This window comes from Vidua macroura, chromosome 21, assembly GCF_024509145.1.
Source record: "Vidua macroura isolate BioBank_ID:100142 chromosome 21, ASM2450914v1, whole genome shotgun sequence".
In the NCBI taxonomy this organism is placed as follows: Eukaryota; Metazoa; Chordata; class Aves; order Passeriformes; family Viduidae; genus Vidua; species Vidua macroura.
In genome coordinates, this window is record NC_071591.1 from 1,079,499 (window position 1) to 1,105,109 (window position 25,611).

The window sequence follows — 25,611 nt, forward strand, 5'->3', positions numbered from 1 at the left end:
GTCAGGCCAGCTAAGTTATCTTTGTATTGCTGTTCTCTTCCTTTCCTTTGGAGATTGAGATGTGCCTATTGTCAAGTTCATTCAGGCAAAACTATAAAGAAATTATTTAAGAAAATAGTTTGGAAAAAGTTAATTTGGGTCAAGGAGGGATTAAGTGAGGAAATTGTTTCTTTACATCCTTCTGCTAAGAAGTAAGCAAGGGAAGAGATTGAAAATAAACCTTGTTGAGTCCATTTTTGGATTTATTTTGTATGTGCTCTGCCCTTTTGGTAGCTGTCATTGCTTAAATCCATCTAACTTGATGAAGAAGGAAAGAGATTCAGCTTGAGAGCAAATTCAAAGTGAAAAGATTTGGCCAGTGACATGATGAAAGGGATAAGTGTAGGTAGAATGGGATTAAACAGAAGTATTCTTGGTATTGAACACATGGCTCAGAGGCCTTTACTCTTGGCAGCCTTATTTGAAGCCAAATTTGTATCTCTTTTGCATGAAAAAGGAACAATAAAATTAATTTAAAAAATCAATGTGAAACTGAGTGAGACAGAAATTGTTTGATAGGATTGATAAGCATTTATGAAGCCTCACTGCAAAGCATCAGGAGCAGCATCAGGGAGCAGCTGTGGCAGGAGGGACGCGTGGATTTGGAGGGAGCCGTGCCGGTGGCTGCAGCTCTGCTCAGGAGAGGCCTGGCTGCACATTCCCCCTGACAGACAGCACTGGGCTGCTGCATTCCTGCTCCTCTGTGCGTGTCATTTCCTCCTGGCTTTGAAACCTCAGCGTAAAAGAGTGGCTGTGAAAGTGGAACTCCCTGGGCCTTCCGAAGTATTGCATTTATTACCGAGAGGATGTGTGCTCTGTGCACCACAGGACAGTGGTTGGCACTACAGTGTGGCACAGTCACGCTCTGCTGGGCAAAGCCAGTTGTCCTCACCAGGCTGGGAGTGAGGGAGCAGCTCGAATTCTCTCACTTGGGAAGTAAACACAAGGGGAAAATTAAGGCACAAGACCAAAACTGAGTAAGAAGTCAGCAGAAGAGCCAGACACAGGGTCCGCTAACTCTGTGCGTTATTTGTTTTTTAGGGTATGCTGCCAGTATTAATAACAAAAGAATTGGCTCCGTTTCCACACTTGGGCTATGAAATATGCATGCCTGTGTTCCTGCAATCAGGGGAGCGCTGTCCTCCGAGGAGCAGCGCTGCAGGTTAGCACTCTGACAGGGTCCCCGTGGCTGCCTGCTTCTCGGTGCCTGTCACCTTCTGTAGTCATCAAGTGGATAAAGAATTTTTGTCATGCTGCTTCATGAATGAAGCCTGTGCTCCTAAAGAGCATAAGAATTAGCTCTGAAGTGCGCATTAGCACAAAGCCGAGGATGTTGAAAATCATAAAAACTAAAATACACATGCACTCCATTTTCCCTTTCCCTTATCCTGACTCTGAGTGGGGATGGAGTCTGGGTTTAGTTTGTCACGGTTTTTTTTCACCCTGGCTGCCGCTAAAATGCTTGGGACTCTGGAGAGCTACCAGCCCTTTGCTTTTAGCATCATTCAAAAATCTTCCATTTAGAGACCATTCTGATATCTTGGTGGTTTTTTTTCTTCGTCGTCTTTTTTTAACTACTAAGGAAATTTGCATGAAAATGGAATCATTGTTTCTGAAGAGTTCCATCTGCTCCTGCTGCTTATTCTGGAGCTGAAGTCATAATCCTCCGTTTGTGAAATTTCCCATTGAAGAGATTTTTGGCTTGTTATGGCTTCAGCACAAAATTTCAGAACAGAGGAAATAAAGGTGCTTCACCTAGGAAAAAAAAATACAAAGAAAAAGCCTGGAGATGACATCAGAACTGCCAGTATATCTGCAGTCAATACACTGTAATTCCACAGGGACTGAGGGAAATAGGACAGTACATGTGGGGTGGGAAAATGCATTTCCTCACAGCGTCAGAGCTTTGGCTGGGGGTAATGAAGGAATTGTAATCTTCTGGGTGGCTCAATAAATAGGATTCCTTTTGGTGGAAGTGAAAGGGCAGGAATGGTTCAGGGCAACGGGAATGCTCAGACCAGCCAGAAACGAGCAAAGTCTCTTTGAAAGAGCTTTGGCCAGAATTGAACTGCCAGGATTCTCCCAAGGAGGATCCATGGGATGGATATTCATGTAGCCACTCTCACAGCCCTGTATCTACTTCCGAGGAATATTCTATGAGCGAAAACAGGATTTTTGTTGTTGTTCTAATTCCTTCTCTTCCCGTGTTTACTTACACTTAACGTGCAGTGCCGTGCTTGTGTGTGTGCCTGCGTGTGAAGGCTGGGCACATCCAGTGGAAGCGGTAGGAAGCGGAGAATCCCGCGGGCTGGGAGGTGCCACTTGTCCTGCCCGGACCTCTGTCGCTATGCAGAAATGCTGCGGGAATCTGGGTCAGGGCGAGCGGCGCTGGCAGCGGCCGCGGGGCTGCGGCTCGGCCGGGCCGGGCCGGGATCGTGTGCGGTCTGCGGCTCCCGGGGATACTCCGGGACAATCAGTGACCTCCTTTCGCACCCTCATTTACGGGATTGTTTCCCGCACCACGTGCGGTGTTTGTGAGGAACATTGCATATGTATGAAGCGGGCTGTGCTTAAAGTAGGTAATACGTGGGGTCTGCTCGGGAAGAGCAATTCATCTGCAGCATTTGGCATCTTCCCTGTTAATTAGATCGTGGTGTGCACGTGTGCCCCTGCGTGCAGCGCCTGTGCTGGGAACTGCCCCGTTAACCCTTCCCGGTGCTGGCAGTTTCCAGAAGAGCTCTCCTCCATCACTGCGGGCTGCGTTCCCACATCCCTCCCGCTCATCCGCACTCCTGCGGTCTCTCCTTCCCATGTGATGCTATCACGGTGCATTCCTCCTTCTCCCGAGCACTGCCACGTGCACACAGCTCTGGAACTCCGGCAGGAGCTGGGTCACAGAATCAGGGAACAGCTCGGGCTGGACCTCAATGATGCTCTGGCTCCATTGCTGTGGGCAGCGCTGCCGCTCACCAGGCACCAAGGGGCCGACAGGTCCCGTCCCACCGAGCCTGGTCCCCCAGCCAGACCTCGCCAGGCTGCCCCTGCACATCCCTCCCTGGCTTGTTTTCACTTCTCCCTGTCTCTTGGCTGCTGATCTCTCCCCCATTGTAAAATCTCTTAATGCACTAACTCTTCACAGGAACTGACTCCTGGAGATGTCAGTCCACAGCTCTGTCTGCAGCTCAAGCACAGCCATTAGCAGCTATTGAACGTTATATACAAATGAGAGGTATAATTTACCTCTTTAGGGACAAAAGATGGCTGGTACCAACACACCAGCTTTGAGTGCAGCCGTGCTCTGTGAGCTCCACAGGAAATACACTTAGCTAAACACAGTTGTAATTACATGCAGCTTCCAACCTCTGTTTTCTTGCTGTTCTGTACCACAGTAGTGCTCAAGTACCAGGGATTTAGGAAAGCCTGGCTATCTACACCTCATCCCAATCAGTCTTGCTCCCTTGTTGCCAGCTGCTTTATCTCCTTCATCTTCTCTCTTATCTGTCCCTGGCCTTCAGAGGCTTTTGAAGGGGTAATTCTGCTGGTCAGGTAAAGCCTGGTCTCCTGTGGGGTGAGGGATTGCTCAGCTGCTCCATGGGTCCAGGTTTGGCCAGGAGAGCCCCTCCTGCTCTGCCTGAAGGTCAGCTTTTCATCCAGGCACTCCCATGGAATCCACAGTCCTGCCACCAAACCCCTCTGTGCTGGTCTCTGCCTTCTGGAGGCTTGTCTGGAGCTGGGGGGAAGGCCCTGGGGAGGGCACCAAGCTCCTGGCTCAAGGCACAGCTCTTGCACCGACAGGCACGGGCCCTGACATCCCGAAAATTCATTAGTTGGACACAGATTGCAGTAGTAGATATTGGCAGAGGATAATGGACTGTATTCTGTTGGATATTGAATGCTTTCAGAGGAGAAGCTGGTGCTGGGCTTCTCAGGATAAAGAAATACTGGCAAATTTATATCTACATACTGTTCTGAAAATGTAACATCTTCAAGGGGAAAAGCCTGTGCTAAAGTTTGTTATCACTTTTCGTACCTTCAGTTTTGAGGAAGGGTCCCTTTCACTTATCTGACAACCACAGGAAAACAGGCATTTTCCAGATCTGTCAGGTCAGTTTACCTTTGTTTTGTGCTGCAGGTGAGGCTGTGTCACAGGCTGCTCTGGGGCTTTGCTGTCTGGCTGCAGAGCTGCCCACAGAACTGTGTGTGAGCTGCAGTAGCATGTGCACATCCTTCCAAACATAGCTGTTTGTGTTACTGTGGCATGCAGCTCCTTTGTTTTTTCTTTCTAAATTAATTTTGTGCTTGATTTCTGTGCGCAGAAACACAGAGACTCGCATGTATGACCCCAGCACAAATTCTGCACAGCTACAGCAAAGTTCCAAATGAGACTAGAAATTACATGTAGCTCTGTGATTTAATTTTCTCTGACATATTGAGTCTATGTTTTAGCCTACAGAACTCCACAGCTGTGCCCTAATTCTCTTTTCCTTGTGATCTCAACATCGCTGCCTTTTAAGGCATTGCTATTCTTGGATCTCAGCAGGACACCATGTTAGACTGTCACCCTGCTCGCTGTACTGCCAGTGCAGAAAGCAGCTTCTCCCTGGACTTGCAGAGAATATGTGCAGGCAAACTTTGGAGCAATTCAGTGGGTGGATGAGACTAGGTCAGAGTGCTTTATATCCCACACGAGAGGTGAGGGTGTACGGGTTCCTCTGTGACTGCTGTCTCAGGGCATAAGGAAAATGTTTATGTTTTGCTACAAATAACAAGCAATAATGTAATTAGTCTTTGGCACGACTCACACAGGAAAAGCTGGGTGTCTTTTGCTTTAAAGAAGAGGGTTGCTGCCCTGTGGGTATTTATGTTCTGTTTTGTTAAGTGACATTCATACCCCTAGAACTCCTAAGTGTAATTCTTGATTTACCCAAATACTGAGTGTGTATAACCCCGGTGTGGCCCACGTCTAACATCTTACATTGGCTCCTGCAGACGTAGTGCAAGTGCACTTTGCTAAATGCGGTGTAGGAACTCGCTCAGCGTGATTTGGGCTGTTCTTACACACAGCGTGGCACCTCCTGCTGAGATCTGTGGCTCTGAGCATCCAGGGTGTCTCCTGTGAGTAGCAGGGGCTGTTTTCAGGAGTACGTGTGCTGCAAAGTCATCACAACACAGCACAAAGAGCCCCGTAGCTTTGCTGATAAGATGCCTGGTGGTGAGCACTGGGAGTTTTCTATTTGCCTTGTTTCCAAGACGTATGATAAAAACCATAATGCAGATTTTAATTTTTAACTCCTAAAAAAACGCGTGGGATTATCTTGGGTGAGCAACTCGAATGCATCATGCCATTGGAATTTCAAAGATTCAATGCAGAAATCCAGGCGCTGTTGTTGGGGCAGAACATTTTAATTTCAAATCCGAATCTTACGTGTTTCCTCTCAAACCCTCTCACATTGCTTGCAGCACCTCGTGTTGTGGAGGATCCCTCGGGCTAAACCCGCTGTGCTGTGTTGGGGAGGATTTATGGCCGTGGTCGGCAGGAGCAGCTCTGTCTGTCTGTCTGTCTGTCCTCCACACACAGACGTGCTGTGAGTGGGGCCACGGCTGCACCCGCTCCTCAGCCCCAAAGAGGAGGATCTGTTTGCTTTAGCTGAGCTGCCATTTTCCCACTCCCAGAGGCAGGAGGAGCAGGCCGTGCTGGGGTTCTGGAGCTCCAGTGTTTCTCCGGAGCTGTGGCGAGGCCGGTTCCTGCAGAGAGCGGCTCAGGACAGGCTTAATGAGGGGAAATCAACCCCCCTAATTCGGGGAGAGGTGGATTCCTCGGGCAGGCAATTCAGAGGCATCTGTTAAGGACTAATCAGGGCCCTAGCATGGGTCTGCTCCGAGCACGAGGTTCCTGCACGAGGAATTCATGCCCCGACTTCCGCTGCTCCGGAGCCGGCTGGAGGAGATGCTGCTCTGTGCCAGGACAGAGGAGCTTGGAGCCTCTTCACACACAAGGCATGACATTTGGGAATCTCTATGGCCTTGGCTCCGGGTCTGGTGTCTGTTGCTTTTGGTCCCCTAAATCCTCACTGTGTCAGCAGCTCCTGTGGGCATGACCCGCTCCTGCTGTTGGAGGTCCTGTGGAAATCATCGCTGAGAAACCTTTCCATGGTCAAGCACAGCATTGTCTCACTCTCCTGCTTTTCCAGCAGACTGCTCTGGTCCTGCAGCCACGGCTCCCTGCTCTGTTTAGATGCCTTAATGAGGCCGAGGTTTGTGGTCAGGGCTGCTGACAGGAAAGTGGAAAAATGAGCATAGGGAAGTGTTGTGGGAAGAGCTTTCCACAGCATTCATGGGATTTAATGTCCTGAGGACACAGTCAGAGGAATTCAAAGGAATAAAATCTCTATGACAAATCATAGAATTGTTGCATTGCATTTAATGTATTTTAATTGACTCTGGTTTCGTCCCCCGTCGGTTTTATAGTGCTGTCATCTGGAAGACAAAGTGTAGAGCTGTGCTTTCCCAGCAGAGCTGTGCCTGTGTCTGCACTGGTTGGATCTAGAAGGCCAGACTTGGTGTGAGCTGGATAATTACCCTGTAAATGAACCAGAGCAAATGTAGGTTTGAGGAATCTCTGGAAATGTGAGTAAAATATTGACTAGATACCAATTAAGTGAGCCCGAGGCTGGATCATGTGGAAAATATCATGTAAAGATGTAGTTAGACTGTATGGTGAGACATACATACGTCGGGATCAACTTAATATCCAAAAAATTAGTTCCACCATGTGGAAAAGTTCTTGACTCCAAAGCAGACACTTGGCACAGAGCAGATCCTCCTCTGCTTCAGCTGGGGAAGTAGCTGGTAATTAGAGGCTCATCTTCTGTGAATCACCACAAAAGAAAATGAGGGCACAGTTTTTGAATGGGCTTGATGAAAACAGAGGGATATTGGGATTAGAGACTCATGGTTTCTTCTCTGGGTTTGAAGAAGAGTGTGATTTGTCATGGGTTGCATTGTTGGTGCACCCTGCCTGATCCTCTTCCTGTCTGCTCAATTTGTCTGGAGGTTGGTTGGGTTCTCTTGTGCAGGATGACCACTTTTCTCAGTTTCTCCTGCTTTCCTCCCCGTTTGTGAAATCAAGGGAAACTCCTCAGTACACAGAAGACCCCGTTTATCTTTGAGCAGCTTCCTTATGTAGAACAGTTCTATGACTATAGAAATTTCATCCTGAAAATGTGCTGCAGTCCTGGGGGCTCGTGTTATGAGCAGCCAGTTGTAGCTGTTCCCACTGTGCTGTAGCTTTTCCTCCTCAAGTACATTATCGTATTACCACAGATTTAAATATTTGATTTACAAAATGTCGCTGCCTGATGCTCCAGCAGTATCATGTAAGACACATCACAATAGATACAGAGTGTAAAGATTGTTTTAAATGGCTTTAATACAGACAGAGGTCAGAAAAGGCAAGATAACAGCAGAAGAGGCTATGTCAAAAAGTAATTAGAGCAGGACAAATGGATTGTGCAGGCATGTCGAAGGCTGTTATTTCTGTAGGCAGTGAGTAGGAAAGGTGTTAATGTAATGTGACAGATCTGGAGCAAAAATGAGGGTGCAGGGAAAACAAATAGGAGCTGACCAATGGAATGGTTTAAATTATGAGGTTTGCTTTAACATAATTTGATTACACATGAAAGAAATGTTTAGTGTAGTTTCTTTGAAAACCTAATTGTCTTAAATACTGCATGTTCAATTCAGTCTTTACACCCAGAGCAGCAGCCCCTGTGCTGGGGCAGCCTCGCTCCCTGTCAGGAATAGGCATGGGAATACTTTGCCCTGTGTGGCTTCACAAATGAGAAGAGGATGGAAGATTTTTTTTCCCCCTAGTGTTTGTCTAATAAAATTGGCTCTTTGCAGTCACGTACATCTTAATTTGGAACCTCGTGCTAACTGGGGTGGGTGGTATCTGGGCCTGGGAGCTGCTGGTACAGGTGATGCATAAATTATCCAGTTTATCAGAAGGAAAGCATGAGGATCAGGTTTAGCAGGAGGAAGACAGGGAGGTAACACATATTTTTTTCAGGATTCAGCTCTTGCCCCATTCAGAATTGGAACCAATATTAGTAGGAGGGGGGAGCAGTGCAGAAATGCCTCAGATTTCCAGGCTGCTCCAAAGGACTGAACAGGATACAAAGAACTTCCCCAGCACCATTGTGCTCTGCAGTGTTGATCTGAAATCACACAACATGCTGGACACACAAAGATTTGACCTTGCAGCCAGGACAACCTGTGTAGCTCATGGGGACATTTTCCTCCCATTTACAACAGCAGAAACTTAAAATGATGGAAGTATTTTTTCTAGAGGATCCCCTCTGCAGCTTTGAGCTGGGCACTTCAGGTTATGGCTGGGCAGCAAAAGGAGATGCAGAGCTCATGACAAATTATGGGCCCTTATCCCCCTAAAAAACAGGGCCAGCTGTGTCACTGTGCCACTCTGCTGTGCTGGTTGCCTTTCCTTGCTGCTTTGAGGCCCTCCAGAAAGGAAGTTGAATTTACACAAGGACTTACTGAGTATGGGGATTTCTCCTGTGCTGTTGTCCTGTGCTGTTATCCTCAATTGTCCTTGCCTTTCTAATAAATACATTTTCCATAGATTTTGACATTTCACAATTTGATTTAAGCTTGAATTCATCTTAATAAGTAATTGTTGTTTATAGATGGTTGTAGATGGTAAATCACTCAGTCTCCAAGCTGAGGTGTTGGCAGGAGGTTCTTACAGAAGCTGGGAGTTCAGGTGATGTGGTTTTTTTTCAGTGGAATATGCTGTTTTCTGCATGGCTGTATTCTTGGCTGGTTACATGGGTACAAAGGGGAAGTCTGAGGGTTTCTCAGGGTACACCAGATAGTTCCTCCATAATTTTGTTCCCGTTTTTGTAAATTTTGGAAGGCTATTTCAACTCAGTGTTTCATTTTCTTGTAAAAAAAAGGAAAAAAGGATTACAAACGTCAACAAGTTAAATTGAATACTTAAAGATGATTGGGAGCAGAAATAATTTAAAATAGCTGCTCCTATTGCAGAACAGCTAATTGCAGGAGGAATAAACCCGAAGTGCCACCCAGCCGGTGAGCGGGACCCTTCAGTGCGGCCCCGGGGAGGGGAGGCTGCTCGGGGCAGCGCCGGGGCAGCGCCGGGAACGGAGCCGGCGCCTTGCGAGGGAGCAAAAGCTGCGGCTGAACCGGGCCCGCATCGGTGCCGTGCTCGCTCCGCGCTGGGCAGAGCCGGGTGAGACCCGGGGGTGTCCCGGGAGGGGCTGGGCTGGCAGCGCTGGGTGTGCCCGGCCCTGCTCCGGTGTGCCCGGCCCTGCTCCGGTGTGCCCGGTCCTGCTCCGGTGTGTGCCCGGCCCTGCTCCGGTGTGCCCGGCCCCTCTGTGTGTGCCTGGCCCTACTCCCGGTGGGCTGTCCCGTTCCCGGTGTGCCGCCCCGTTCCCGGTGTGCTGTCCCGTTCCCGGTGCCCAGCCCCGTTCCCGTGTGCCGCCCCGTTCCCGTGTGCCGTCCCCGTTCCCGGTGCCCAGCCCCGTTCCCGGTGCCCAGCCCCGTTCCCGTGTGCCGTCCCCGTTCCCGGTGCCCAGCCCCGTTCCCGGTGCCCAGCCCCGTTCCCGTGTGCCGTCCCCGTTCCCGGTGCCCAGCCCCGTTCCCGGTGCCCAGCCCCGTTCCCGTGTGCCGTCCCCGTTCCCGGTGTGCCGTCCCCGTTCCCGTGTGCCGTCCCGTTCCCGGTGCCCAGTCCCGTTCCCGTGTGCTGCCCCGTTCCCGGTGCCCAGCCCCGTTCCCGATGTGCCCAGCCCTGTTCCCGGTGCCCAGCCCCGTTCCCGTGTGCCGTCCCCGTTCCCGGTGCCCAGCCCCGTTCCCGGTGCCCAGCCCCGTTCCCGGTGTGCCGTCCCGTCCCCGGTGCCCAGCCCCGTTCCCGGTGCCCAGCCCCGTTCCCGGTGTGCCGTCCCGTCCCCGGTGCCCAGCCCCGTTCCCGTGTGCCGTCCCCGTTCCCGGTGCCCAGCCCCGTTCCCGGTGCCCAGCCCCGTTCCCGATGTGCCCAGCCCCGTTCCCGGTGCCCAGCCCCGTTCCCGTGTGCCGTCCCCGTTCCCGGTGCCCAGCCCCGTTCCCGTGTGCCGTCCCCGTTCCCGGTGCCCAGCCCCGTTCCCGGTGCCCAGCCCCGTTCCCGTGTGCCGTCCCCGTTCCCGGTGCCCAGCCCCGTTCCCGTGTGCCGTCCCGCCGTGCCGCTCGCCGTGTCCCCGGTCGGGTGCTGCCCTCTCCCGTCCAGCGCCGGCCGCACGGACGCGCGGGGGCCGGGCCCGTGTCCGCTGAGCCGCGGGAGCCCTGGAGCGCAGCCCGCGTCAAACTCGCTGTAGAGCCCACGGGTGCGGATCCGTCGGTGTTTCCCGACACAATCCAAGCGTTTCCCCCGCGCACGGCGGGGCTGCTCCGCCTCGCTCGGCATCGCGGCCACGTCCCACGCGTGGCCCGGGTCCCTCTGTGTGTCACGGTGTGCCACCTCCCCGTCCCGCTGTCCCTCTGCCGAGTCTCACCGCTGTGCCAGAGGCATGGAGTTCCCAAACAGGACTTTCCCCTACACCTAATGATCCAAAGAAGCTCCCAAGCTGCTGCAGTCCCAACAACGTGTTGGCTGCAGTTGTAATTCTGAAGGTTTTTTCTTCTTTGTTTTGCCATCTGACTTGAAATTTGAGGAAATGTCCTCACTGTTTGTTTGTTTTTCCCTGGCCATGCAAAAAATTGCTGCTCCCCACCAAGCTGAAATTTGTAAATACTGTTCAGAACTATAATAACTACAGTTACAATAACAAACTTGGTCTGTTGTTGCTATTATTAAGAACACCAGCAACTGGTGTATCTGTGTGATTGCAGTTTGTCTAAGTCTGGCATAAAGTCATCTTTTGGCTTTTCAGTTTATCACTTTAATGCACAGAATTTCCCCACCTCTTCAAATCTGGGAGATACTCTCTGCCTCCTGGCCTACAGGCCTCTCCTCTGTCCCTGCATCCTGCTGAGCATCATCTTCTGCCCAGGTTTGGGTGAAGAGGTTTGGGCTCATTTGTGTCCTGGCTGATGGGTGCACTGGTTCTGTAAGGACACGCCGGGACAAAGCCCCACTGCTGAATATCGAGCCCTGGGAGGAGCAGCTGCCCTCAGGAGGAGGTGCAAGGGTCAGACCTTGCCCTGGGCCCGCTGCTGCTCCAGCCATGCAGTGCTCGAGGCTCTGTGAGGCTCTTGCTGGTGCCAGGACCCAGCCCAGGGACTTCCCCGTGTTTTCCCATATGCTCTGAGGCTGTGTGACCTGATTTGGTTACTGGGAGTTACAGGAGATGCACTCTTAGAAGGGATGGAGCTATCCCATAGGGAGGGAAGGGAACTCGATTGCCTCCTCATAGAAATGTAAAGCTTCTCCCTTTGCAATTCCCCTTTCTTGTACTTTCCCACTAAGGCAGTAAAACCATATACTTCCCATGCCTACAATCCCATTTGTTTTCCCTTTTTCCTCTGAAGGCGACCTCTCTGAGGAGCCCTTAACCTCCCCCCTGCCTTCTCCTCTGTTACAGAGCTGCTCTCTGCTGTGTGTCACCCACCAAGCGAGGTGCAATGAAACGCTTCTTGTAACCACTCAGTTGTCTGGGATGGCAGATTCGGTAGCCAGGCGAATAAAAATATAAATAAACAGATAAAACCGGAAATTGATAGAAGGGTTCAATTTACACAATGACCTATCAAACTAGTAAGAAGAAGAAAATAGCTTAATTTTATGTGACCACCTTCACTAGAATTATTAACACCACACTCCTGGTGTGTTTAATGCCAGGGAGGAGAAGAATTACCCAATCTGTTGTTAAACCATTATCAAGAACAGCTCAGACATCAGGTGGATGTTTATTATAATTCCTTGCAGTTTCTTCTATAGCTCCTCTAAGCAATTTAATATTAATTTTAATTTTTTTTTCTCTGAAATAGCTGCATCCATAGTGAGTGGAATAGATCTTTTGGGGAAAGTACATGCTGTGTTTACCTCCAACCAGTTTTCTCACTGCAGTGCCTGAAAGCAGTAATGTCCACAGTACCGAGGCTGTTGAGATGTGTTAATCTGAATTCTTATCATTTTTTCAGCTGTATTTGCAAACCAGGCTGGTTCTGGCTGTGGGTGCTGGGTCTCATTCCCCATGTTCCTGCCGACCCGTGCGGGCTCAGGCTCTGCCAGCAGCACCATTGTTGGTAAAATGAAAACTAAGCCAGGAGTCGAGTATTTCCTTAGGGTCTGTTCGTTGCTTGAAATCAAATCCCCTTCGGGGTTGTCGTTTGGTCCGCGGCCAGCTCGGTGGTGTGGGGGCAGCCCTGGGTTTGTCGCCTTCAGCGCCGAGATGTGCTGGGTTTTGTTGTCACAGCCCGGACTTTGTTCCTGCCACAAAGGGGCTGATGGCTCAAACTGCGGGGACACAACAGAGCCCCGATTGTCATGAAAATGGGCAGAGCCCCGCTGCAGCACGGGGAATTATGAAACTGTGGCCGTGGGTGGGAGAGCAAGAGCTCATGGAAGGGCTGCCCCTGTCCTGGGGCCACACAGCTCTGCCAACCCTGCTCTGCCCCAGTTCGGGGTTTTCATCAAAGCTTTTGGGATTGGCTGTGACAAGTGATGGTATTGGCAGAGAGTGTCCTGGGAGAGCTGGCCTGGCCTGGCCTGGCACTGTTCAATCCGTTTTGGTGGCTCATGATGCCACTTCGTCTCCATATTTCTGAAAAAGGTCACATCTTTTGAGAATTCCTTCTCTTTGGAATGATGATCTCATGGCACATCACCAGGGAGCAGGGGGAGAGGGGCAGGACCTCCTCTTGCTTCCTGTGCCTGTCCCTTATGGCTTTAACATCAGGACAATAAATCCCTCGCAGGCAGCAGTGCCACTTGCCCACTTTTTGGCAATGCTTTTGGCTTTTACTGTTGTGAACTGGTGTCGTTATAAATTCTTAGGTGTCGGTTACAGTAGCATCAGGTTTTTCTGTCTGGGTGGGAATTGGCTGATACAGGCTAAAATAAGAACCAGCTACTTTATTTTCCTTTTGCCCAGACTTGCTGCATGGCTGTTTGGGTCAGACAACAGAACTCCTTTTTCCAGTCTCTTCACCTGCCCTTTGCCCATTCCCAGTTGGCCTGTGGTTTTACAGAATAGTTTTGGATCTCTGCAATTATTTTCTGCCCTTAAGGATTTCGTATGCATAAACTGCCGTGTGTATTTAATGTGAGTTTGGAATAATTTGGAAGATTTGGGTTGTTTGGACAATTATATTTTTTCCCAGCCAGGTTTTGTCTGTAATTGCAGTTTCAGAATTGGGGCAGGAGGGGCTGGGTTTGTTCTGGGTGGGTTTTTTTTTTTTTTTCTGTGTCTGTGTTTTGGGTCCAAACAGCAGTTGTGGGAGCAACTTTGTGTTATCTGGAGATTAAGTTGCTTCATTTCAGCCTGCTGTGTCCACACCACGCTGCGGCTTTACAAAATAAGCACTCTGCATTCTGGTCACACTCCTCCGAGGGGTGCCGGGAGCCAGCGAAGGGCTCGCATGGGATGAAGAATGTGGAGCTCTGGGAGCAGCACAATTGCAAACAGCTGTGTCAATAGTGCAGCCAGGGCTGGCTTACCTTGGCCATGCGCTGCAGGGCGGCGGCACCGGCTCCTCAGCCAGCCCGGGCTTGGTGACTGATAAAGGAGAGGGCAGTCCCACGAGGGTCTCACTGACACAGAGCTGCACAGATTTACAGCCTCAGCAAAGCAGTGCAGGGTGGGCTTGTGAGAGTTTGCTCCTGCAAAGGCACCTGCTGTGCAGAAATGCTGGGTTAAAAACAGGATTATGAGTAGAGAGGATCATGGAAGGGTTGGAGTTGGGGTTGGGATTGGTGGCCAGATCCCCTGCCCAAGCAGGGTCAGCTGGAGCAGGGGCCCCGGGCTGCCAGGAGGACACCACTGAGCTCTGCCCTGCATGCTCACGAGGTTACTTGCATTGCTGGATGTCACCAGAAAGCAATAAAATTTCAGGCTTGGGATGGAGTGAAATATGACCTCTTTTGTTGCCTCTGTGCCTTGTTTATTCTAAGCCAGGCATTTCTCAGAGCACAGTTGGGTGCTGCAGTCCTCAGGACAAGGAACAGAAGCAAACTGTGGCTTTTGAGAAAAGCCAGTTTTGAGACATCCAGACATCTGGATGACAGGTTGGATTGGGCATCAGCAGAAATGCTCTTCCCTTAAATGCTGTGGTGTGGTGAGCATTGTTTTGGGCTGATCAAACACAGCTGAGCACCAGGACAGTTTATTGGGCACCAAGGACACGTGAGCTGCACTGTAGCCCAGAGAGAGAATGAAGGGGCAGAAGAGCTTCATGAAAATATTTTCTGGTGCAGACACACGCGGCTGTGTCTGATGAAGAGCTCACCATGATCAGTGCTGCCAGTGGTACCTGTTTTGAGGTGGCCAGCTAAATCAGTCATGGATTTATTGTGTTCCATCTTAACTCCAGTGCCTCACTTGTGCAGACCCCTGCGAGGAGGGCTCCAGTCCCCTGCCCCATAGTGACCACCACCAAAGCAGCACCTGAATTCCCAGTTCTGGGAAACTGGGAGTCCCAGCCCGTGTTCACAGTGCTCTGCCAGGTGTGGCCATGGGAAGGGGCTTCCCCGAGGGCACTGACCTGAGCATGGTGAGCTGTGCCTGTTGGCTGGTACTGCCTCTGTCTGTACTGCTTTTCACTGGTGATTAAAACTAAGCACAATTTTTCAGCCAATACTTGTTATCAGTTTAATGAGATAATTTTCCTCGAGTCATAAAATCTCAGAATTATTTAGGTTGGAAATAACCTTAAAGCTCACCCTGCCGTGGGCAGTGGCACCTTCCACTGGACCAGGTTGCTCCAAGCCCTGTTCAGCCTCACCTTGAACACGTCCAGGGATGGGGCAGCCGCAGCTGCTCTGGGCAACTTTTATCTTCATGCTGGGGATCCCTGGGTTTTGTTGCTGTGTGTGTCAGTGGTAACTGTTTCACACCGCAGTGAACAGCGCTCTCAACTTCCCTGGCAAGCTGGTGGAAGGACTGTGCAAAGCGGTGGCCAGCGGTAATGGCTGCTGGCCAACAGCCGGTGGCCAATGGCCGGTGGTTGGTGGTGATGGCCAGTATCTGCTGCCTCCTGGCAACTGCCCAGGCCATGCCTCAGGGCAGTGGCAGCGATCAGTCAGTCTGTCAGTCGGTCTGTCTGTTGCTCACTCGGTCTGTCAGTCAGTCTGTCAGTCAGTCTGTCGGTCGGTTGGTCTGTCGGTCAGTCTGTCGGTCAGTCGGTTGGTCAGTCTGTCGGTCAGTCGGTTGGTCAGTCGGTCAGTCTGTCAGTCGGCGGATCGGTTTGTCAGCCGGTCACTCAGTCTCTCGGTTGCTCAGTCTCTCGGCCGGTCTGTCGGTCTCAGCCGGTGTCAGTCGGTCTCTCAGCCGGTCGGTCTCTCAGCTGGTCTGTCGGTTGGTCGGTCTGTCAGTCAGTCGGTCTGTCGGTCTGTCGGTCGGTCTGTCAGTCGGTTGCTCAGTCCCTCGGCCGGTCTGTCGGTCGGTCGGTCGGTCTGTCGGTCGGTTGCTCAGTCTCTCGGCCGGTCTGTCGGTCAGTCGGTCTGTCGGTCGGTCTCTCAGCCGGTCGGTCGGTCAGTCGGTCTGTCGGTCGGTTGCTCAGTCTCTCAGCCGGTCTGTCGGTCGGTCGGTCTCGGCCGGTCGCTCAGCCCCTCTGTCGGGCGGGCGGGGGCCCGGCCCCCCCGCGGGCCGGTGCGGCGGGGGCGGCGCTGACATCACGTCGTTAGCATAGGGCGGCCCGCGGCGGCGGCGATGGCCGAGCCGGGCTGCCCGCCCGCCGCCGCCATGAGGCGGCCCTAGGAGCCGGCCGGGGATGAAGCGGGACTCGACCTGCATGGAAGGTGAGCGGGGCCGGGCCTTTGTCCGGGCGGTGCCGCCGGAGGCTGCGCGGGCCCGGGGCCGCCGCCCCCCGCCGCTACCGGGCCGGGGCCGCCCCGTCCGGGGTGCGGCGTGCGGGGCTCGGACCGCGGCGTGCGGGACCGCGGGGACAAGGAGCCGTGAGGGCTTTCCCCTTTTCCTGCCTTCTCACGGCTCCCGGGGCGCGGGGGCCGGGCAGCGTAGCCCTGGGCTGCGAGCAGGATTATGCAATTAAAAAAAAAAAAAAAAGAAAAAGAAAAAAAAAAAGGGGGCATTAGTTTGTTTTGTGGCTTGATTTGTTTATATTTTAAACTTCCTAATCCCTCCGACCATCTGGAGGAGCTTTTTTTAGTATCGTTAATTATGGATAGTATCGGGGTCACGGAGGCGCTTGGTAGCGCCCGCCCGCCCTCCCGGGACCGGCGCTGCCCCCCCCGGTATTTGCAGCCTTTTTTCCCCTCTGTGACTGAAGACAGCGGTAAAGCTCATCTTCAGAGTGAGGATGAAATATTTCAGGAGAGAGCATTGCGTGTTTGGTAACACGCGTTGGAGAAGTCGCTGTTTCGGTTGTGCCCAGGCCCTGCTCTCGCAGCCCGGACTGCTGGGGGTGGGGTTAGTTTCAGATTTTCTTAATTCAGCATCCTTCTCAGCGGTTGCACATCTAGACAGCTTCAACAGGGCCAAGAGAACAGGTTTTAGGGCAGGCAGGTAAGTCAGGGCTTCATCTTACCGCTTTGTAATGTACCAATTAAAAAAACCAAACCAGTGTGACCCAGTCGTTAATTCCGAGCGTGCCGGCCGCGCTGGAGCCAGGGCAGCGACCGCGCACGGAGCTTTATTTTGCTAAAATTGGATCAGCGAAAGTTGATCACTTGAGAGAGCGACTGAACTCGGAGTCGGGTCTGCGAGCGTGGGCAGCGCCACCGAGACCCTCGTGCGTGTCCCCAGCTGCGGTCCCGGCCATCGGGCACATTTTGGTGTGCGGGCTTTTGTTCCAAACTCTTTGTGCAACAACTGGCTGGAGTGAAGGACCCGTCCTCTCCCCGTCCCGCACAATGGAGCGGGGCGGGGGTCCCGCAGCGCCCCGTGTCCCTCGGCAGCCCCCGCCCGCCGGGACGTGCGGTCCGTGGGGCGCGGGGCTGGGGTCGGGGTGAGGCAGCGGCGGGCCCGGGGCTCCCCTGCCCGGGAGAAGTTGCATTTCGCAGATGAGTTTTTGATATGCAAATGGAGATGTGTCCCAGGCTGGGGAAGGGTGATGGGTTTCATCAGCTGCACGCTCTTGATTTATACCGAGCCGAAAAGGAGCAGCTGATGATTTCTGGGTGTTTTAATGGGGGTTTTCTTTTGATTGAACTCTGCTTGGGCAGAAACAGAATCAGGGTGGAATAAGAACGTGAGTTTGGGATTTCATTACTGGAAAGGGAGAGCAGCGTGAGATGCACTGGCCATTCCTCTAGTGCAGCATTTCTCCTCTTTTCTTTCTAGTACTAACTTGGCGCTTTTTAAAATGAGATTCTCTGTGAATAGAACATCTTTTTACAGTACAGGGAATAAGGTTGCAGGCTTCCTCTTTCTTTCCCCTCCTATATATATAATTTTTTTTTTTTTTTTTTTTTTTACAGGAGGCTTGTCCATATAAATTAACCTTTCTCCCAGCTGGGCACACAAATGTTTTTGTTTTAGTTCACAGAGGGTTAATTCTATTCAGCGCTCATCACGGCCGGCCTGATCCGGGGCAGCACAATCTGCTCTTTGAGCCGGGCTGGCCAGGCAGGACGCGGTGCCTTCGCCCGCCTCCAGCGTGGGGCTGGGACCCCCATCTGCGGGGTCGATGGGGAGCAGGAGAGGGACGCCCCGGCCCTTTGTGCACCCGGCCGCGGGCTCTGCCGCCGAGCTCGCTGCCGTCCCGAGCAGGGGCCAACGCACAGAAAATTTAATCCCTGTGTTCATCGATTATAAGTTAAAAAAAAAAAAAAAAAAAGGCCCCTCAAGCAAAGGCGCCTGGTTTGGGGGTGGGCTTGTTTGGACAATGCAGCGCTTCACACTGAAGGGGGAGTTCCTCCAGTTCTGCGGCTTGAATTTCACAGGATGGTTTTCTTGAAACTAAAAATTGACGGTGAAAAAACATCGTTAGGAAAAATAAAGGGGAAAAGAAACCCCAACACGTTTGTTTGTGTTCGAGGCATCACCAGAGGCGAGAGGAGAGTGAGATGCGGTTGGGATTTAAGTAACACATGTGTGAGATCTCCCCCTCCGCCCCCCTCCCCAAACAGCTGGTATTTAGCAGCTTGAGATTTAAACCCAGCTAAAGGGTGCTGCAGGGGGCTGCGATAGGGTCAGTTAATGAAGAAGCAAATAACTGGCACACAGCTGAAAAGATGTTAAATATATTAATGAGTTGCAGTGCTGAGTGTTGCCTGTAATTTTTTTCTCAGCTGTAAAAGATTTTTCTTCGCTATAAATTCACCTTCTGTTGTATAAATGGGAAGTTTTGTCTGTGGCAGCTTTTTCTGTTCTCCCTCTTGCTTTCCAGCCAGGCCAAATCCCAGCACCGTCTGCTCTGGGATTTGGGTGAGGGGCTGTGCCTTCCCTTTTGGCCTTACTTTTGGAAATAAACCCTTTGTTTCTCTTCCATCGTAAAGCACCACTGTGGAAAATCCCCCAGGCCGGCTGCACCAGCACGCTGCCCGCTTTCCAAGGTAGATCTCGCAGGGAGCTGTAGTTGCTGCAGAGTTTTCAGTCGGGTCTCCAGGGGTGGCTGTGAGCCCCCGGCAGCCTGGGGACCTGCCGGCAGCCCCTGGTGCCCTCCCGGAATGCGGCGGTGCCACTCCCCGCTCCCAGCTCCGGCTGCTCGGGGTGTTTGTGCACGGGGCTGGCTCAGGTGGGAGCAGTGACAGGGATGTGCTGGCTGTGTGTCCCCATGCTGCAGTTTATTTCCTGTGCATTTTAGAATCTCATTCATCTGCCGTAGTGCTTTCTGTTTGGGTCTTTGCTGTGTGTTTCAGCAGGATTGTAAGATATTTCCTTTTGGAATTCCGCAGGAATTTTCTTCAAAAAATTATCAAGACTGCTCATTTTGCTGATGGCAAAAGGCAGTTTCTTGAAAAATATAATGTACTGCTTTTACTGTTTGTTTTATAAAACATAGATGAGAAGAATTTTTTTTTTCTTACTCCATCTTCTGTGATTGTTGTGTAACATCATCATATTCTTGGAGAATTTACATTGTACGTGGTATGAAACCTACCATGACCTCTGAAAACAATACATCCTTTAATGTGGCTTCGGGGAGGGGCTAGCGAGGGAGTAGCCATAAAAATCTTCAGGGTTCAAGATGAGGTTGAGATTTTTGTGAGTGCTTTTGTCGTAGCAGCAACTGTTTGATTTAGTGGCCCCTGCTACAATGGGTTGGAAGAACAAAGCCAGAATATCCCGTGTATGAGTTTGTTAAATGTAAGACCCATCAGGAAAATTCGGTAGGGGGGAAGGGGAAGCTTCCTCGGCTCCCTCTCTGAAATAAAACAGGTATTTGAAAAAAATTCTTACCAATTGCTTTGTGCCCTAATCTGTGTTGTCTTGTGTAGCGTTTGAAACCAGAGGAATCAGTGAGATGAGAGGTGACAGGGACAGGGAGGAGGGAGGGCTTATTCACTTAAAGATCTGTTTTGATATTCTAGTGAAATTTCAAGGTTAAGGGAGTTCAGAGCACCCTCAGTGCAGAACTGCTTTAGATTTGCTCGTGCTTTGCCATTTCTGTGAAGTTCCCTGTGGTTCTGCCCCATCTCTCCATCCTTCACCCACGCCAGGCGCTGCATTTCGTGGGGTGAAAACTGGCAGAGGTCGGGAACGGCAAACCCGTGGGCACAGGGCAGCAGCGTGGGCCTGGCCGTGGTCCCTGCAGGGTTTTTTAAAAGATCTAAACCTCTAAGACTTTCTGTAGGCCACCATTTTTTCATCTCCCCGTTTTGCTTGTGGGGAGCAGACGCCTCTGTGGTCCCTGGGTCTGTCTTTGTTCCCGTTTGTGCCGCTGCCGTTTCCAGCTTTAACCTGGAAAGCCGAGGAGCAGTTTCTGCTGGAGGTGTGTGCAGTTCCATTCACACCATCTCCCCCTTCGGCTGGGGGGACGGGGATGGCGAGGGAAGGGTTCTGATTCCTCCTCGCTTTAATCATCCGGGCTTCCCACACTGCCTGGGTGACGGCCCTATTCTTCCCACAACAAAACGAGCCGTGCCTGGAAATGAGCCCTCACTGACGTGGTCAGCCGGGGCTGCCGGGTGAGGAGGGAGCCCTGGGGCTGTGCCGTGGTGCTGGAGCAGCCCGGCGGGTCCTGCCTTTGGCCGTGTGTGGGAGCCGGTGGCGATGCCCTGGTCCTGCCCGGCCGTGCCCCCCGAGCCCGGGATTTGTGGCACCGCTGTGCGAGCAGGGGGAGGGCCAGGAGCTAAGCCGAGGCTGAGCTAAACCCTGCAGATAGAGGACTCCTCTGTCCTGGCTAATCCCCGGCCCCCTCCCCGCGTTTATCAGATTGCTGAAGGTGGAGATTATGCACTTGGTGGCTACAAAGTCATGTTTAGCTGCCTCCCTTCAGAGATGCTCAGATAGCCCCGCTCCTGATCTGCACCCACATTCCTTTGGGTTCAGCACATACCTGAGGTGGTCTGTCATGTGAAACTGGGAATGTTTTGGTGCAAATCGGGAATGTTTCTTCACTTAAAGTCTCTGTTTCCTTTGTTCATCCCTTTATTTTAATGTTTTATAGCAGTGAAATTTGCAGAACAGTGCAAATGTGCATGCTGTGCATGGCAAACCTTTTAGAGATTAACACAGATTGGTTCTGGTTTCTACTGGGTTTAAGCTCTGGAGAAAGCTGCTTGTGAGTAGGAGCAGCTGGTTTAGATTTTTGCTTGGCTTGTGTAACTGAAAACTGGTTTAATTTCTGGTCCCAATACATTTGGCTCATTCATTTCTCTTGCATTCACATGTGCTGCTGTAGTAAGAAGCTACACCCTGGTTTGTCAGCTTGCTTGTGCTTTATTGAGGCTAGAGAAGGCTTCACTGTGACTCTCTGCTGCTCCAAAAATCCATCCTGTAGATAAACAGCTTTGTCTGAGAAAACTCCCTGGTCAAATCTCAATGAGGACAGTCAGGCTGGGTGTTGTGCTGGAGCGAGTTTGACTCAGCTCATCTTCACAAGCCAGTGCTGTCCAAAGGCTGGGGCAGGTCTGTGTCCAGACAGGAGCAGTGGGTGTGGGCAGCCCCCCAGGCACGCTGTGGGTTTGTGCAGCTGTGTCTGCCCAGTCTGAGCTCCCCGTTGGCTCCCAGGGTGGGTGGTGGGCACGGGGAGCTGCCGTGCCCTGCTCTGTCCCCAGGCAGCCACAGAGAGCCCGTGCCACCTCCTGGGTCCTGCCTGGGCCGTGGGTGTTTCTGCCCCGTGGGCAATGGCACTGTCCTGCCTTCAGGCCAAGGAACACCAGAGACAGCCTGGTTTAACCAGCATCCCTAGGAAGGGTGAGAAGCAGCAGAGTGGTTCCTTTCTCTCCTCAGGGCCTGGCTCAGCCAGGGTGATCTGGTCGTCTGGATAGTGCCTGTTTGGCATTTGGGAAAGCAGCCCCATGGAGAATACTGGAGTACAGCAGATTCCTGTGTCCCTGAACGTATTTGAATAGCTCCCACCTTTGCAGTGCAGATCTGTTTGCAGCCATTGGGATTTTGATGGGTTAAAACACGATGTGGGGGCTGGGGGCAGCTTGGCCTGGCGTGCAAGGGGTTAAACTGTTGAGCTGTGAAACATCTGCTACAGGAAGAGCTGCTGGTGCAACTCGCTGGCATTATTTTAAGCATAGCCGACTTGAAGTGAGGTTTAGGCCTCCCTGTGCAGTTTGAGGTGATGAGATTCTGGGTGAACTGCCTGGGTCTCTTCAGCGTCATTTACTTCTCCCTTTCTGTGTGACAGCCCTGTCTGGACATCTCACCGAGAGAGCATCACCTCTGCTCTCCCCCTCAGGCAGCGACAGAGTCCCAAAATACTGAATTTAATGTGACAGCTCCTGTTGCGGAGAGCCCTGAAATTTACATTTGTAGTCATCCAAAGGCTTTTCCAAGATCTGGGAAAGGATCAGTAAAATCACACGGCTGTGGCTTAGCTGTACGATGGGTTCTGTAACGATGGGTTCTGTAACTCTTGGGCAGTGGCTCGTGCCCCTGGAGTCTGAGAGATGTGACAGGATTTCACAGTCACTGGTGTCTGCCAGGTTTCTGTATTTGCACACCCTGCTCTGTGCAGCTGAGGTGGGACATTCCAGAACCCTCTTTTCCCCATTGGAGTTTCTGTCCCTCTCTGCTAAGAACAGCAGGAAGATCCATGGAGGCTGCTGGGGAGAGCCCCAAGGGTCCTGCCTGGCAGTGGGGAAGGGAAGGAGGGAGCTGCCTCCATGGGATGGATCCTCATGGGAAGGAGGGAGCTGCCACTGTTGGATGGATCCTTATGGGAAGGATGGAGCTGCCTCCTTGGGATCGATCCTCACGGGAAGGAGGGAGCTGCCTGTGTGGGATGGATCCTCAAGGGAGGGATGGAGCTGCCCCTGGGGGATGGATCCTCACGGGAGGGATGGAGCTGCCCCTATAGGATGGATCCTCATGGGAGGGATGGAGCTGCTCCACAGGATGGATCTTCACAGGAGGGATGGAGCTGCCTCCATGGGATGGATCCTCATGGGAGGGATGGAGCTGCTTGTGTGGGATGGATCTTCACAGGAGGGATGGAGCTGCCTCCATGGAATGGGTCCTCACGGGAAGGAGGGAGCTGCCCCTGGGGGATAGATCCTCACAGGAAGGAGGGAGCTGCCTGTGTGGGATGGATCCTCAAGGGAGGGATGGAGCCGCCTCCTCACGGGAGGGATGGAGCTGCCCCTGGGGGATGGATTCTCACGGGAGGGATGGAGCTGCCCCTATAGGATGGATCCTCACGGGAGGGATGGAGCTGCCTCCTCACAGGAAGGATGGAGCTGCCCCTGGGGGATGGATTCTCACGGGAGGGATGGAGCTGCCCCTATAGGATGGATCCTCATGGGAGGGATGGAGCCACCTCCTCACAGGAAGGAGGGAGCTGCCCCTGTGGGATGGATCCTCACGGGCTCGCCGTGGCTGCCCCTCAGTCAGACCCACCTGACAGAAATGCCGGGGTCCTCCTCAAAGCTTCCCTCTTGCCTTGCAGATGAGCGGGTGGATCAGCGAACCTGCCTGATCTGCGGGGACAGGGCCACGGGGCTGCACTATGGCATCATCTCCTGCGAGGGCTGCAAGGGCTTCTTCAAGAGGAGCATCTGCAACAAGCGCGTGTACCGATGCAGCCGCGACAAGAACTGCGTCATGTCCCGCAAGCAGCGCAACCGGTGCCAGTACTGCCGGCTGCTCAAGTGCCTCCAGATGGGCATGAACCGCAAAGGTAACGGCCCCGGGGCTGCCACGGCCGCGGGGGAGGCGCAGAGCGGGGACAGGGCCACCCTGGGGGCTGCCCTTCCCTCGGCTGCCCCTGCCTCAGCCGTCTCCTACGGCAGCTCTGCCTCCGAAACTCCCGGCAAAAAGAGCCCAAAACTTCAGCAAAGTCGTGCATGGATTAAAAATTATGCACAGGCACTAAGTTCTGAGCTACTTCATTCCTGTATGGAGGAAAAATCTGTATGAATTGAAAGCGCGTATAAATATTTTGAGAATGTTTGTATTTACACTGAGCAAAGTGGTCACTATTTCCATCCTTCAATCAACTAACGAGGCAAAAATTAAAGCACTTAAACAGGCTTTTTGCTGTCGTGGGTGCTCAGACCAGCAGCTGCTGCCCACGGGTGAGGTGTGAGGGTTTTCCAGTTGTGGTCTGGGTAAGGGACAGCCACCCCGATCCCCACGTGTGCAGAGGTGATGGAATGCTGTGGTGTCACCTGCAGGATGGACAGTCTGAAGTAACTCAGAAATTAGTAACAAAGAACGGGCTGTGGTTGATTTTGGTGTCACATCTCTACTCCTCACTCCAGCCTTTCAGGTGTTTAACCTCTGGAATTGCTGTTACCCGTTCAAAGCAGGGATTCCTCGGTTCGGTGGCACAAGTGGGAGCTGGCTGTGCTGCCCTGGCCATGCAGTGAGGCAGTGCAGTGGCCATCCCCCTTGCCACAGCCCAGTGTCACCACGTGGTTCTAGATGTGGCTGTTGCTGGCCTCTGGGCCACCGCTCATGCGAAAGCCGCCGGTCAGAGGCACTGAAACATCATGAATTCACTGCAGATCCACCGGGATCTTCCTTAGAAAGTGCATCGGGGCGAGATGGGAGAGCTGTGATCGGGGGTGTGCTCTGGGTCTGGGGGCGGCTCAGAGCCCCTCACTGTGGGGTCGGGGGTGTGCTGTGGGTCTGGGGGTGGCTCAGAGCCCCTCACCCGAGGGTCGGGGGTGTGCTGTGGGTCTGGGGGCGGCTCAGAGCCCCTCACTGTGGGGTCGGGGGTGTGCTGTGGGTCTGGGGGCGGCTCAGAGCCCCTTACCCGAGGATCGGGGGTGTGCTGTGGGTCTGGGGGCGGCTCGGGGCCCTCACCTGGGGGTGGCTCTCACCTGCGGGGGCGCAGCGCCACCTGCCGGCCGCACGCGCGCCCTCCCTGCTCCCCTCCTTCCCTTCCTTTCCCTCTGTTCCTCTGTTCCCTTCCTTTCCCTCTCTTTCTCTTTTCCCTTCCTTTCCCTCTGTTCCTCTGTTCCCTTCCTTTCCCTCTCTTTCTCTTTTCCCTTCCTTTCCCTCTGTTCCTCTGTTCCCTTCCTTTCCCTCTCTTTCTCTTTTCCCTTCCTTTCCCTCTGTTCCTCTGTTCCCTTCCTTTCCCTCTCTTTCTCTTTTCCCTTCCTTTCCCTCTGTTCCTCTGTTCCCTTCCTTTCCCTCTCTTTCTCTTTTCCCTTCCTTTCCCTCTCTCTTTTCCCTTCCTTTTCCTCTCTTCCTCTGTTCCCTTCCTTTCCCTCTCTTCCTCTTTTCCCTTCCTTTCCCTCTCTTCCTCTTCCCCTCATTTCCTCCTTTCCTTTTTCTTCCTTCTCCCAGCAACCACGTGAATTTCACTCCCCACTGGTGTTTCTGCCACGGCCAGGCAGCCCCGAAGGCCCTCGGTGTTGGGTTCTGGAGCTTTCTCTTCCTACCCTGGTGCCCAAGTTATGGCATTGTTGGGTTGGAAAATCCCTTCAAAATTAGGTCTAAATACAATAATTTTTAAATTCAGATAAGGTGCAGAGCTTAGTATGCTTTTAGGAGACTGGCTGTCATGCAGCCCAGTCAGGACCACCAGGATGATATTCCATCTGTATTTGGGAACCATTCTTGAGGCCTTTTTGATGAACCTCCAGCAAAAAACATTCCTACATTTTGTTCCAGGTGTAAGCTATTGTCTGCTAAAATTATGCTTTGAAATCAAATGACCAAGATAATTTATGCCCAGGGCTCATAATGGAATGAGCTGATGGGAAGCTTCTAAATCACAGTTAGTGGTAAAATATCTTGGAAAATGAGAAAAATTCCTGTAGTTGCAGTAATTTATTAGGAATTCCAGAATTCCTGTAGTTCCAGTAATTCCTGTAGT

General features: G+C 52.3%; 1 protein-coding gene across 3 annotated transcripts in view; it reads left to right on the forward strand.

Moving 5' to 3' along the window:
• The window catches only part of NR6A1 (nuclear receptor subfamily 6 group A member 1), a 75,109-nt gene that overhangs the window by 33,518 nt on the left and 15,980 nt on the right, over window positions 1-25,611 (forward strand). For 2 of the 3 annotated variants that reach the window (XM_053996358.1, XM_053996359.1), the window contains exon 3: window positions 23,233-23,463. In XM_053996358.1, coding sequence (XP_053852333.1) covers window positions 23,233-23,463 — 231 coding nt within the window. Of the gene's footprint in view, window positions 1-15,914; window positions 16,007-23,232; window positions 23,464-25,611 lie in introns of those variants that run through there. The other variant, XM_053996360.1, reaches the window with a different exon arrangement.